Genomic DNA, 12769 nt, shown 5'->3' with positions numbered 1-12769 from the left:
TGAACCGAAGTCTCTTTTGACACCTGTCACCATCAAGGATACTAGTGCTGGGCCTATCATTGCTCTGCTTTCAAATACATTCAGTGTTAAGGCGGGAAATGATCTGAAGATTGATGTTCCTTTCAAGGCTGTCCCAGTACCAACAGTAGTCTGGAAAAAAGATGGTAACATTCTGAAAGAGACTAGCAGAGTAAATGTGCACACATCAGATACATCATCCCAGCTCATTCTCAAGGATGGAACTAAGATGGATGTGGGCCACTATGAGGTGACTCTCACAAACTCTGCAGGAAACACATCAGCTGAAATTATTGTAAATGTTTTCGAGAGACCTGGACCCCCAAGTGAACTTAATCTGGATGAAGTCAGCGCTGACTTTGTTTCTTTGTCTTGGGGGCCACCATTTTATAATGGAGGATCTCAAATCACTAATTATGTTGTTAAAAAGAGAGATACGGGAAGTGCAGCGTGGCAGACTGTGTCAGCAACTGTGGCAAGAACAAACATCAAAATTTGCCGTCTGACTCAGGGTGTTGAATATCAGTTTTGTGTTGCAGCTGAGAATCGCTATGGCACTAGTCAGTACATTGAAACAGAACCTGTTGTTGCCCAGTATCCCTTCAACCCTCCTGGTTCACCAACCAATGTTCGAGTTGTGCAGGCCTCAAAGTCTGCAGTGGTCGTTGCTTGGTGCAAACCAGATAATGATGGTGGCAGTTGTATCACTGGGTATCATATTGAAAGTAAGGATCAAAACAGCATTCTGTGGACAAAGTTAAACAGGAGTCCAGTGACCGAGAATCAGTTCAAAGTAACAAGTGTTGAAGAGGGTCTTGTGTATGAATTCAGGGTTTATGCTGAGAACATGGCAGGTGTTGGTCTCTGCAGCAACACATCTGACTCAGTGGCAGCACGTGATCAGTGTGAGCCTCCACAAAACCTCACAGTTACCAATATAACTAATAGTTCAGTTTCCCTCTCATGGGATAAACCAGAATATGACGGTGGAGCTAAAATAATTGGGTACATTGTTGAGCGGCAAGAGGAGCCAGGTAGTTGCTGGCTGAAGTGTAACTTTACCAACTTACTAGACACCTACCTGGAAGTGGCTGGGCTCACAGAAGGTGAGCAGTATGTTTTTCGTGTTATTGCAAAGAATTCTGGTGAGCTTTTCAGTGCTCCATCGGAAACCACAGGACCTATTACAGTACAGCACGATGTTGAGCCTCCCAAAATTATGCTGGAGGACAAACTTAAACAAGTGGTAGTTGTGAAAGCAGGAGAATTTCTAAGACTAGATGCTGAAATCTCTGGTCGCCCCAACCCTACAGTGTTTTGGTTGAAGAATGGTAGAAATATTGGCTCTAAAGGCAGAATTGAGATAACGGCGACACGTTCACACACATCTCTGCTTATCCGAGAATGTGTTAGGAAGGATTCTGGACAGTACACTCTGACCCTTCAGAACACAGCTGGGTCCACTTCTAAAATTATAACTTGTAAGGTCCTTGACAGACCGGGTCCACCGGCTGGGGCATTAGGAGTGTCTGGACTCTCAGCAGAGAAATGCACCCTGTCATGGGGACCCCCACACGAGGACGGTGGTGCTGAGATCATGCACTATATTGTTGAGAAATGCGAAACCAGTCGTGTTGCCTGGACACTGGTATACAGTGATATGATGGCAACTACTTGTAAGATAACGAAGCTGCTCAAAGGAAATGAATACCTTTTCAGAGTGAGGGCAGTGAACAAATATGGGGAGGGTGAGAATTTAGAAAGTGAGCCAGTCAGAGCCACAGATCCCTTTACTCTTCCATCACCTCCGATGGATGTCGAGGTCACAAGTGCAACCAGTGAAGCTATGACAGTTTGTTGGAAGAGACCTACATCAGATGGTGGCAGCCGTATCTGTGGCTACGTAGTTGAAAAAAGGGAAAAGCAGGGTGTTCGATGGGTACGGGTAAATAAAAAGCCAGTGTATGACTTGAGAGTAAAAGCCACCGGTTTGCATGAGGGATGTGAGTATGAATTCAGAGTTTTTGCCGAGAACGCTGCTGGACTAAGTGAACCCAGTCTCCCTTGCCCGCTAACCTTGGCAGAGGATCCAAAGTTTCTACCATCCCCTCCTGCAAAACCCACCATTGTTGACTCAACCCGGTCCTCTATCACCCTCTCATGGAACAAACCGCTGTTTGATGGAGGAGCAACAGTCACAGGATATAAAGTAGAATTCAGAAAATTGACAGAAGAAGATTGGACTGTTGCTATTCACAACACAGATACAACAGAGTTTACAGTGACAGGACTTACATCTGGCACTGAGTATGTTTTTGTTGTGAGATCCATTAATAAGATTGGTATCAGTGACCCCAGTCCAGAAACCGATCCTTATGTTGCCACTGAACGAGAGGAAGTGCCCACATTTGATGTTAGCCCTGAGATGAGGAAGATGCTACTTGTTAAAGAAAGTAGCTCCTTCACTTTGACTGTTCCGTTTACAGGCAAACCTGTACCTACTGCATTGTGGGAGAAAGCAGACGTTGATCTAAGAGTCAGAGGTCTAATCAACACTACCAGCTCTGCCACTTCTCTAACAGTAGAACGTGCAACCCGCGAAGACTCTGGCAAATACACAGTCAAACTGCAAAATGTTGTTGGATCTGCCTCACTGACATTAAGTGTAAGGGTTTTGGATACTCCCGGACCACCAAGTCGAATTGTAGTTAAGGATGTGACCAAGAACTCTGCTACCGTTACCTGGGACATCCCTGAGAATGAGGGAGGAGCAGCTGTCAAGAACTACCTTGTGGATATACGGGACCTCAGTAGATTAGGGTGGACAAGACTTGCAGATAAATGTCGCAAACTGTCCTACAAAGTGTCTGATTTGGAGGAGGGAGGAATCTACTTTTTTAGAGTGACTGGAGAAAATGAGTATGGTATCGGTGTTCCAGCAGAGACCAGGGAAGGGACAAAAATGACAGGTATGAGTTCTAATAACTGATTAACACATAAATATTTGTCATATGTATTCATCTTAAGAAATACCAGTAATATTATAACTATGAGAGTAAAAAGAAACAGATATTTTGCTTACTGTATTACACACAGTCTAAATGTGTTCTGAAAAACATTAAATACATTAAATCTAAACTAAAGCTATATTTATGTGACATAATTGGTTAAGTGACTGGTAAATATTAAGTGAAATTCTGTTTTCTTTGCATTACAGATACATTGGTTTTGGAAACAAATCCAGGAGCTTAGCATGTCAGGACCTGTGAAACTGATCCTTCATTCTGATGCCTTATTCTAAGAGATCTTTATGGTTTCATAATTTGACAGGGGTTTATAATTTTTTTAAGTGCCCTTTTATAGAGGTTATTACTTTTTATAGACTTAATAATTGACAATGCCGTAAATCTCATTTGAGTTTAGTTGTGGGAAAGAGATGCATGGATTAAACCTTTTACTTAAAAATGCACTTGCTTGAGAAAAACATTGGTTTCTCCTATGACAATAAAGGTTTGTCATGTTTTATCATAAGACTCAGCTAGTATTAAAGTGTTGTAACATGTTTGTCACATATCTAATGTCTTACATACAACATAAAAGTACAATACAAATACATTCCTTGTTATAGATGTTGACAGATGTTAAAATGGTAAAATTAGCAAATGGTACTGTGTTTTATTTTAGAGTTATTAAATTTACTATAGATTTTAGGCAGTGCTAAAAGTAATCAATAATAAAACATAGACTAAAATGAATGAACATCCTTTTATTGTCTGCAGCCACATATATCATGCACATGTTTTTAGCATGTTTTTTTGTTTGTTTAGCATGTACCCGTCATAGTTGTATTAATTTTTTAAAGTAGTAGTTTTTAAAGGGCATCTTTAGACCCTGCAAGCACATGCCAGTTAAACAACCAGGGGGCGGTTAGTCCCCCCTTCCCTCTGTCTCTCTATTCTGTAGATGAGGTAAGTTTAATTTATACAAAGTCCATATTTTTAATAAATAAATACATTTTAACAGTTTATCTAATAACGTATGCTTTCACTTTAATAAAAGTATCGCATTTAATTGAGTTTTATTGATATACAATAACCGAGTTTTAATACTGAAGCTGAGTTTTTCCCCCTGCAAACTCTTACATTACATTTGCTAAGTAAGACGTATTTAAAAGAAAAGGACGATGTTTATTCCCTTCTATTCTGAGCAAAGTCCACATCAATGATTACCCAGCTGTCCAACTTGTGTTTATGAGCGCGTCACTATGGAGTGACGTAACTGGATACAGGAAACCAGAAGTGAGCGAAACAAAGCAACTTGTTGACTAACAGTTCTATGAAGTACGGTATATGTTTGAGACGTACTTTCCAATATGGGGACTGCAACAAGTAAACTTCGAAAGGATTTACTCTCGGAATATCAAGTAAGTACACCGATCAATGTTACCTACCCCGTCATACATACCGTTCGTTTTTGGGCTCGACGTTTCGTGTGGCCAGAGTTGGAATCTCCTTTGACGCCCAATTAAACACACAGGTAAAACAGTTCCTTGACAAGTTAACGATTGAAGTCAAGTTAAAACAAATTACCTGGTGGGTTGTAGTCGTTAAAGTTGCATTTAAACATACTATCTATCTTTAATCACATTGCTCGCAAAGTAAAAGCTAATAATGGTGTTCATATCCGACACTAAAGCCGTGTGTGGTGTGACGTCATGGCTATAAGAAAAATTGTGTTAGAATAAATTGTGAAAAGGTAAATAGCAACACGAACTTAAAAGAAAGGTACTTATGTCAATACGACAAAGGACAAAAACGACGTACAAACATTGGGGTACAGTACTTGGCTTTTACACAAGTGTAACTCGTAAGCCGGAAGGCTTTAACCATACTACCAAATTAAAAGATATGGTTGATAGATGATAGAAAACGAATAAAAATAAAAAATAAAAAAAAAAACAAGGTCACGCATCAACAAAAAGCGGATATGGATAGAACTTAAACAAACCAACAAAACAGTAAACAAATAAAACATCTAAACTAAAGTAGCATAAAGAGTAGTTTGGTCATTAGTATATCAGATAACTGTAGCTTATAATGGCTAAAACAAAAATATTTATCTAGAATGTTTTGTCCAAAATCAACAAACATGTCAGTGAATAAAGTAATGTAATAAAGAAATATGGTAATGTGTCTTTAGTAAACCAATCATTTAAACAATTAAAAAAATAAACAAAATGGAAATAAAATCATCATTTACGTAGAATATCCGCAGCCAGGATTAACCAATACAGTAGCAGCAAGTAAATGGTTTTGGGTATTTTTTTTCTTCATTTTTTTGCTGTATATACAATGAATACATGGAACAACAATTCACGTTTTTTGTAAACATTGGAACAGCTAAAATGCAAACAAAGCCTAATATGTAGTTGGTAATTTACCTTTTTAGTTAAAACACAAAAGGTTACATGATTTTGCCCAAAAGCATAATTCTTCTCACAAAAGGAAAGAAACTGAGGCAATGGAAAAGAGATTACCGTGCCATAAATACAAAAACAATAATCCATACAATTGTTTTCTCACAGGAACTGACCTTCTTGACTAAGCAAGAAATTCTACTGTAAGTGTTTAGTTTTCTTGTAGATTACAACAGGTTACTTGTTTGGTCTATCCTTCCACTATTAAACATTTTCTCTTTTTGTATGGCACAGCGCTCACAAGAGATTTACTGAACTGCTCACCAAAGATGAGAAAGACATTCCAAATGCGAGAATTCCAATGGAGAGGATTCTAACTCTGCCAGAACTCAAGGTAAAGTGAATTTAAAATATAAAACATGAGAAATGGGGCACACAGATTAAACTTATAGTTTTCTGTACACCTGAATTGCTTTACCCAGAATGCCCTGTCCCTTGTGTAATCAGTAAGAAATGCTTTAGAGTCATTAAACCATCAAATCTTTTCTTGCAGTCCAACCCTTTCAGAGAAAGAATCTGCCATGTATTTTCATCGTCTACACCTAAAGATGGAAGCCTCACATTTGAAGACTTTTTGGATCTTTTAAGTGCATTCAGTGACTCTGCTACCCTGGAAATTAAGTCCCACTATGCATTTCGTATATTTGGTAAGTACAATTATTCCAGTCCTGGAGCTAGTTGTTAGTACTAAATGATAAACTTCTAATGTGTTCACCTTATGTATTATTTTAGACTTTGACGATGATGGAACCCTTGATTCCAATGACCTGGAGCTGTTGGTTAACTGTCTGACTGGAGAAACTGATGACACTAGACTAACTCCAGAGGAAATGCAGCAACTCATCAAAAATGTGAGCCATGTGAAACACTACCTATTTCTCTGTTATAGCTATTCCATCTTATGTATACTGACTACGATGATTATTCCCTCTTTAGATTCTCGAAGAGTCAGACATTGACAAGGATGGAACGGTCAACCTATCAGAGTTTCAGCACGTAATTTCACGGTCACCGGATTTCATCAGGTGGGTAAAATAATTATATTGTACAGTAAACACAGTACCTGGATGTATTTAAAATACTATTTCCATTTCTCTGCAGTTCTTTTAAGATTGTACTTTGAGGACCTCAAAGAGACTGAAGAAATTGCTGACTATTCTTATTGTGTGAATTTTTAATCTGAACAATTTTTAAATATATCCAATGTGTATTGTATTTTATCAACATAACTGTTTTTATTATGCTTTTTTGAAATTCAAAATGCTTTTTAATATGTTAAAAAAATTAAAGACATACACAACAATGCTGCTTTTACATTTGTTTTAATGTATTATGTCGTAATAGTTTAACTTTTTGCATTGTCCAAAGATAAGAGATTATTGTGTAAGGAAGGAATTCCATTATTTTAAGAGCAAGATAATTCCTCTTTAATGGCAGCAGCAAATGTGTTCCATGTTCCACACACCACTTCAACAACACGCAGCTGTTGCTCCTTGAAGAATTCCACTCGCTGGGGCTCATCTGAACTCATCAATGTCTGGTGTCCAAGTTGGCCATATTCCCCTGATTTTGTTATAAGTGGCACAAAAGAAAAAAAGAAATAATTAAGTCTTCTTCACTCTGTCTAATTTTTTGCAATAAAAATTCAAGATTTAATTTTACAATGGCACTTTTTTTATCCTTAGTTTGTAAAGTTTTCATTAAGGTATTTTAATGAGCTATATTTAGGTCAAAACATGCACTCACCCCAACCCCAAGTGTAGAGGTCACCCGTAGCTGAAAGAAAAATATGAAATTCAAAGGTTTATACAACTCAATGAGTCATACAAACATTGTCTGGAGACATTGTCCTCACTTGTCACAGCTGCTGTGTGCCGAGAGCCGCAACTCACTGCTTTAATTTCACAGGACGGAGTGACATCCAGCAAGGCTGGAAACGCCTGGATGGATATGAAGAACTCCTTCAGTTTTTCTACCTCTTGTAATTCTTCCTCAGAAGATTTGACTTCTTGGCCCAAGTTTCCTGTTGTGGAGTTGATAAACCTGAAGTTAAACTCCTCAAGAGACTACAGTGTATCATTTTATAGTTAAAATGCATTTGAAACGTAACATATTTGAAACGTTAATGGCTACTCCATTGGGGCTTACGTTCTTATTATTACTAACTTGGAGTGCTGATATTCAAAATGCTGCCTAACTACCTGGCTTGTACTTCCATCATCGTGATAAGTAATAACCACAGCCCAGGGACTCCAGAACCCTTATTTTAGAATAATTTTGGTTGGTTGCTTAAAATACTAAGTGACCCACGGCGGCTGCTGAAAAAAGTCTCACACGTGACACATGAAAAGAAACACTACCCTGAGAACTAACATTAAATATGACTTACTGTATTTGTTCGATACAAAATATTACCCATTTTAGTGATGGCTCAATTTGATAAAGGATCGAACATTGGAATAGAACAACTATAGTCTGTCCGATCCGACACCTAGACCTAAATGCTTAAATTGACTTTGCGTGACATGGCTTAAACAGGGACACTATCACCTCTGCAACGGCAGCCGGCAGGTGATGTTTGTATCGCCAGATATTGCAGCATCGGTATCGGACATGAAAAATGATATTTTTAAGAGACCTAGGATTATTAATGGCATTATTTTCATTCTTTTGTTATTTTTTCCCACAGTTCTTCAATCATCTAACATAAGGGGCTTTTAAACATAATAAGTGCTATATTCAAGTGCAGCAAGTGGGTCATGTATACCTACAGTATAATGAAGTTTAATTTCTGCGACATGCAGTGTACATTCTACATGTATATTCTTTTCACAGACAAACCTTGTTGGGTGTGTTGGTTCTGCTGCAGTGCTTTTCTAACACCCTGCGATGGTAGCCCGAGCTGACCACTCTCATTCCAGCCCCACACATAAAGGTCACCACCAGCTGTAACAACAAAAGAGATCTTGACTTTTTATTTAGTTTTCTCACTGTTGAGAAAAACTGACAAAACCTTTAAAATTACCACTGATGCACACAGAGTGCCATCCTCCTGTAGCTACAGAGCTCATTGGCATCCCACAGAGCGCCTCCACTGCCCTGGGTTCCTCCTCAGAGGTCAAGCCTCCATGTCCCAACTGACCATGACTACAAAGCACAACAACACTTAATTATTACAATATGAACTATGATCAAATTATAATGAAATAAAATGACGAAATAAAAATGTGTTACCTGCCTAAACCCCAAGTGTACACATCCCCTGTGACACAGAGAAGAAGAGCATGTTCTGCTCCCAGGGCTAAACTTTTGGCTTTCAAACATGGTGACAAGGAGTGATAAAAAGGAGGTTTATTGGTTATGTAACCCCCTGGAACCAATGGCAACTTCAGAGTATGATCTGGTGTAAGGAGATACTGTTGAGAAACAAACTTATGTCATGTTGTCTGTCAGCTTTTTTAAATAGAAAAATCCCTAACCAGACTGGGTGTTGATCTCCATACTCCATTTTGGGGTCGACTCTTTCTTCTGGATGTCCCAGACCTCGACCCTTCCTGGGAAAGTTAGTGTGAGGTGGTATTCACTGATGACAGCATCTGTACATCCACAGGTCTTTGGCCCTGAAACACCGCAGGACTCAACAGAGGTGGCTGTTACAAAGCCAGCCAGGCACACACAGCTGTCTCCTAACAGGGCAAACATAATGCCAGTTAGTTGACTTTGGTCATGTAGGTTTGTCATGTTGATGAGGGTCTGACAACTGCAATGTCTAATTTATTAAGATTTATTAACCATTAAGATTGAAAACCTATTCTTCGAGGTTGTTGTTTTCATTGTTGTTTATCATATTCACAGTAGTAATGAAAGAGGCAAAAAACAGCAAAACACAACTTGTTCAGTGTGTTAACTTTTTTAAGGATAGTAATTTCCTTCCATTGTGCTTTATTTACTGTTTAATTATACTTATCTGTAATGCACCTTGTTTATACAAAGTAACTACTGTCATGATGTTATCTCACTGAATAGCTGGTATTGTTAGCCCTGATCTAAATTGTATTACACGTTTGTTTTTCAAAGCTTTCATAGCTGGCGGTGATGCTTTAAACCTGCTTTCTTTGCTTAAAACTTACCGTCCAAATGCAGAGACGCTCTGCGGCTCCAGCTTGCCCTGATCTCGCCGGGTTTCTTCAGACAACAGCTACTTGTTTCCACATGACTCTTTAGCTCGGTTGGACAGGTCACTTTAACGTCGCTTCCTGCGTCTTCTGTTACTTTTCCATGAACACATATCTGTTCAAACGCGTTGAAACCGAAGCCAAACCAGCGCATTGAAAAAACATCAGCTAAACCACGGTCTTAGCTCCAGCGGAAGCGCACAGCTCTGTTTCCGTCAACACTTTCATACACATCAAGTAGCTGGTGTTCTGCGCACGCGCAACTCTGCAGGCCGTTAAAAAATATTTCATTAAAGAGATAGTTTTTACGTTAAGTTAGGTTATGTCCTGTGTTAACAATGTTAACAAAGGAATGAAAACTTATTAAACACATTGTCTGTTTATACAATGCCAACCACACATTCCTTTATTGTATTTTTAATACTTAATGCTAAACAAATACTTAATGCCTATACATACTCAATAGGCCAGTAGAAAGAATGGTTTAAAAGTATTGTTTTATTCATCAAACTGATATAGAACTGGGATGAAGTGTCCTAATACATAAACAATCATACTGTACAAAACAGGGTCAAAATATGACTGAAATGTCTCAGTATATAACCATAAAAACACAACTACTACAACTGTAGTGTAAACAAGTAAAAATAATAATTGTAAAAACGAATACCATCTATGTTGGTCTTCAAGTGAACTCTGTAAGGAATGACTTTGCTAAGGAATGAAAAGGTGAAAATGTAAATGGAAACTATAGTGAAATTTGTGCTTAGAAAATATATCTTCATATAAATTTACTTTTTTTTTGTTTGAATTAATACTTGTCTTCCATGTAGTCAAACATTTTTGGTTAGGTACCAGGCACATTTCTGTATCAGCTTTCCTGAAAAACTATAATTCCAGGTAGAGGTCTCAATCACAGACTGGACATCAGGCACATCATTGACAACTGCTCGACTTTTACGGTTCCGTTGCTTTATTTCCTTCCCTGTTCCTGATGATGCCGTACTCCACTGCCTTGTCCAGGCAGTCCTGGGCTATCTTTGTAACCTGCTTTGTTGTTTCCTCTCCTCCCTTTGCCAGAACTGTGAGAATCTCCAGGCTTTCACTCTCCATGAGCATCTCAGCCAGACTCTTCTCCGCCTGAATCATATTCTGAACAATGACCACTCCGCGGTGGCGTAGGTCAGGTATTTCACTGAGAAGCAGGGCCTGAATGATCTCCAGCCAGTGGGATGTCTGAGAACAAATGGTGACATGTGACCAGATATAAGAAAACAGTCTTTACTCAATGCAGAGTTAACCAAGGTGTGAGTATAGTGATGGCAGCTGTGGTGAGCCTACCGTTTCTGGAATGCGAGTACAGAGTTCAGGTTGCTCTACAGTCAGCATGGCCAGAGTTCCTGCAGCAGCTTTTCTCAGTCTTTCGTCATCCTCACCGCTGTAGAGGACAAGCAGCTTAAGACGATCATTCCCTGTCGCGAGGTACAGTTTCTGCACCTGAGGACACCGCACATAAACATAGTTACTTTGAAAGTCCTTTACTTTAAATTTAGTGTTAAAGAATGTAAGATTAATAGTGTGGGACTTACTTCTTGGCTTAAAACCAAATTGCACATGCACTCTGTGGCTGAAGCTCGGACCAGATCGTGCTCTTCAAACATATAACCTTCAATTTTTGGAACAGCCTTTTCTTTAATGATCTTTTGTCTGAAGAAAAAAAAGAAGCATTTGCACAAATCTGGTATCACAACGTGAGATTTTTTGTGGTTCGTTGGCAGAGACTGCCTCCTAGTGGCTGACCTGAGTCTTTCACTGATACCAGCCAAATTAGTGAGAGCCATGAGTGCCTCAAAGTTCTGAAGTAATGTGCATTCAAGGCTAAGCAGACTAATGAGTGGGCGCACCACCTCATAGACCTAAAATCACAAAAGGGCAACATTTTAGCAAAGGAGACATTTTAGTTTATTGCGTTAATAAACTAATTTCCAAATGTACTCACCCTTTCTCCTGGAAAGGCCATTCCTGGGTTGGATGTGATTGTTAATTTTGCCAGGGCTTGGGCTGCTTTAACTTTTCCTAGGTCCGTGTTTTCAGATGTCAGTGGAATAAGAGACTGTTGAAGAAGATGGTAAATTTATACAACAAAACAAGAACATGTCAGCTAAGGAAAATAAGTAAATCTATCATACCTTTCCACCACCTTGTGCTACCACTGAGCCTCTGTCTTCCTGTCGTTCCACCAAAGCTAAAAACACCCTGCCATTAAAAGTCGGATTTAGAGATAAGTTATTATTTTTTTAGATTTACATATTAAAAAAATACTGCCACTCCATTACCTAGAAATGCACTCTCTGCATGCCTCTGTGAGGGCTGGGCTCTCTTGTTTAACCATGCAAACCAGTGCAGATACGACACCGGCCTCCAGCAGCTTCACCAGTCGCTTTTCCACATAGGAAGGTGCATCCTTCATTTAAAAGGCAAACACAGGATCTCATGAACCTGGCGTTTATGTAATGGATCATACATACTTTTATAAGAATAACTGAAAAGACAATAATTAAGTGGCAGTTCTGCTGTGCAGAATTACCTTGGGGTGCTCCTCGGGCACATGCTGCTTTGCATATTTGGCCAACTCCACCAGCTGAGGATCTGGCTTTTCAACATCGTAGCTATTGGTGCAATTGACTAACGTAGAGCCCACAGCAAACAGCACCGTCTTATCCTCAGACTAAAAATATTAACAAAAGACAAACTCAGTGTGGTTGTTAATTTTACCCCAAAATATTTCATTAAAAGGGAAGTGCTAAAAACACTTTTGTTAGTAGTTAATTCAACCTTGGCCAGTTCAAACATGGCCTGCAATGCGCTCTTATCTTCAACCAAGTCCTCCTTCACGTCAGCATCAAAGGTGAGGTACGCAAGGCCTTCAATAGACCAACGACGAGAGGTTGGAGGCAGAGACTCATTACAGAGCCACCTAACAGAAAAAAGAATGATGGCTAGTAATGGTGGTCACCTCTAAATCATGATTTATTTTAACATCCAACATACAGTACATACTTCCTGCACTGCTTGGCAAGCTTTAGGGTAGATCCTTCTG

The 12769-nt window shown here is 39.1% G+C and overlaps 4 protein-coding genes across 5 annotated transcripts in view; 2 read left to right on the top strand and 2 right to left on the bottom strand.

Annotated features, from left to right (window-relative positions):
* Positions 1 to 4134, top strand: part of LOC103380534 (titin-like) — a 9445-nt gene extending 5311 nt beyond the window's left edge. The window contains exons 5-6 of the mRNA XM_008312543.3: positions 4 to 2987; positions 3236 to 4134. Of these exons, the coding sequence (XP_008310765.2) occupies positions 4 to 2987; positions 3236 to 3270 (3019 nt within the window). The 3' untranslated portion in view covers positions 3271 to 4134. The remainder of the gene's footprint in view (positions 1 to 3; positions 2988 to 3235) is intronic.
* A 141-nt stretch (positions 4135 to 4275) lies between these two features.
* Positions 4276 to 7155, top strand: cib1 (calcium and integrin binding 1 (calmyrin)). The gene is made up of 7 exons (XM_008312531.3): positions 4276 to 4441; positions 5603 to 5637; positions 5729 to 5828; positions 5988 to 6141; positions 6227 to 6345; positions 6431 to 6519; positions 6596 to 7155. Exons 1-7 carry the CDS (start codon positions 4391 to 4393, stop codon positions 6615 to 6617), a joined length of 570 nt encoding a protein of 189 aa, XP_008310753.1. The 5' UTR covers positions 4276 to 4390; the 3' UTR covers positions 6618 to 7155.
* Positions 6754 to 9899, bottom strand: rccd1 (RCC1 domain containing 1). 2 transcript variants are annotated; one of them, XM_008312529.3, is made up of 8 exons: positions 9625 to 9898; positions 8974 to 9180; positions 8729 to 8894; positions 8520 to 8641; positions 8336 to 8440; positions 7350 to 7517; positions 7241 to 7270; positions 6754 to 7057 (listed from the first exon to the last, which is right to left on the bottom strand). In XM_008312529.3, the coding sequence occupies exons 1-8, from the start codon at positions 9821 to 9823 to the stop codon at positions 6900 to 6902; spliced, it is 1155 nt and encodes a 384-aa protein (XP_008310751.1). In that variant the 5' UTR covers positions 9824 to 9898; the 3' UTR covers positions 6754 to 6899. The 2 variants fall into 2 exon arrangements, with proteins under 2 accessions (XP_008310751.1, XP_008310752.1); XM_008312530.3 differs by having other exon boundaries at positions 6919 to 7057; positions 7387 to 7517; positions 9625 to 9899.
* A 250-nt stretch (positions 9900 to 10149) lies between these two features.
* The window catches only part of unc45a (unc-45 myosin chaperone A), a 6209-nt gene continuing 3589 nt past the window's right edge, over positions 10150 to 12769 (bottom strand). The window contains exons 10-19 of the mRNA XM_025056211.1: positions 12730 to 12769; positions 12505 to 12646; positions 12257 to 12397; positions 12006 to 12133; positions 11859 to 11925; positions 11669 to 11782; positions 11470 to 11585; positions 11259 to 11376; positions 11011 to 11166; positions 10150 to 10905 (exon numbers count right to left, since the gene is read on the bottom strand). The exon at positions 12730 to 12769 is cut by the window's right edge and continues 60 nt beyond it. Of these exons, the coding sequence (XP_024911979.1) occupies positions 10627 to 10905; positions 11011 to 11166; positions 11259 to 11376; positions 11470 to 11585; positions 11669 to 11782; positions 11859 to 11925; positions 12006 to 12133; positions 12257 to 12397; positions 12505 to 12646; positions 12730 to 12769 (1301 nt within the window). The 3' untranslated portion in view covers positions 10150 to 10626. The remainder of the gene's footprint in view (positions 10906 to 11010; positions 11167 to 11258; positions 11377 to 11469; positions 11586 to 11668; positions 11783 to 11858; positions 11926 to 12005; positions 12134 to 12256; positions 12398 to 12504; positions 12647 to 12729) is intronic.

Source organism: Cynoglossus semilaevis, chromosome 6, assembly GCF_000523025.1.
Source record: "Cynoglossus semilaevis isolate Cse_v1.0 chromosome 6, Cse_v1.0, whole genome shotgun sequence".
NCBI lineage: Eukaryota > Metazoa > Chordata > Actinopteri > Pleuronectiformes > Cynoglossidae > Cynoglossus > Cynoglossus semilaevis.
Note: the sequence above shows the minus strand (reverse complement) of the source record. Positions and strands in the feature narration are given on the sequence as shown.

Excerpts from the sequence above, each read along its gene's own strand:
- cib1 (XM_008312531.3), top strand. The coding sequence starts at position 4,391 with ATGGGGACTGCAACAAGTAAACTTCGAAAGGATTTACTCTCGGAATAT. Across the intron at positions 6,346-6,430 it reads TGCAGCAACTCATCAAAAAT|ATTCTCGAAGAGTCAGACAT; the intron begins GTGAGCCATGTG and ends TTCCCTCTTTAG. Across the intron at positions 6,520-6,595 it reads CGGTCACCGGATTTCATCAG|TTCTTTTAAGATTGTACTTT; the intron begins GTGGGTAAAATA and ends ATTTCTCTGCAG.
- rccd1 (XM_008312529.3), bottom strand. The coding sequence starts at position 9,823 with ATGCGCTGGTTTGGCTTCGGTTTCAACGCGTTTGAACAGATATGTGTT. Across the intron at positions 8,895-8,973 it reads GGAGATCAACACCCAGTCTG|ATCATACTCTGAAGTTGCCA; the intron begins GTTAGGGATTTT and ends TCCTTACACCAG. Across the intron at positions 8,441-8,519 it reads GCACTCTGTGTGCATCAGTG|CTGGTGGTGACCTTTATGTG; the intron begins GTAATTTTAAAG and ends TTGTTGTTACAG.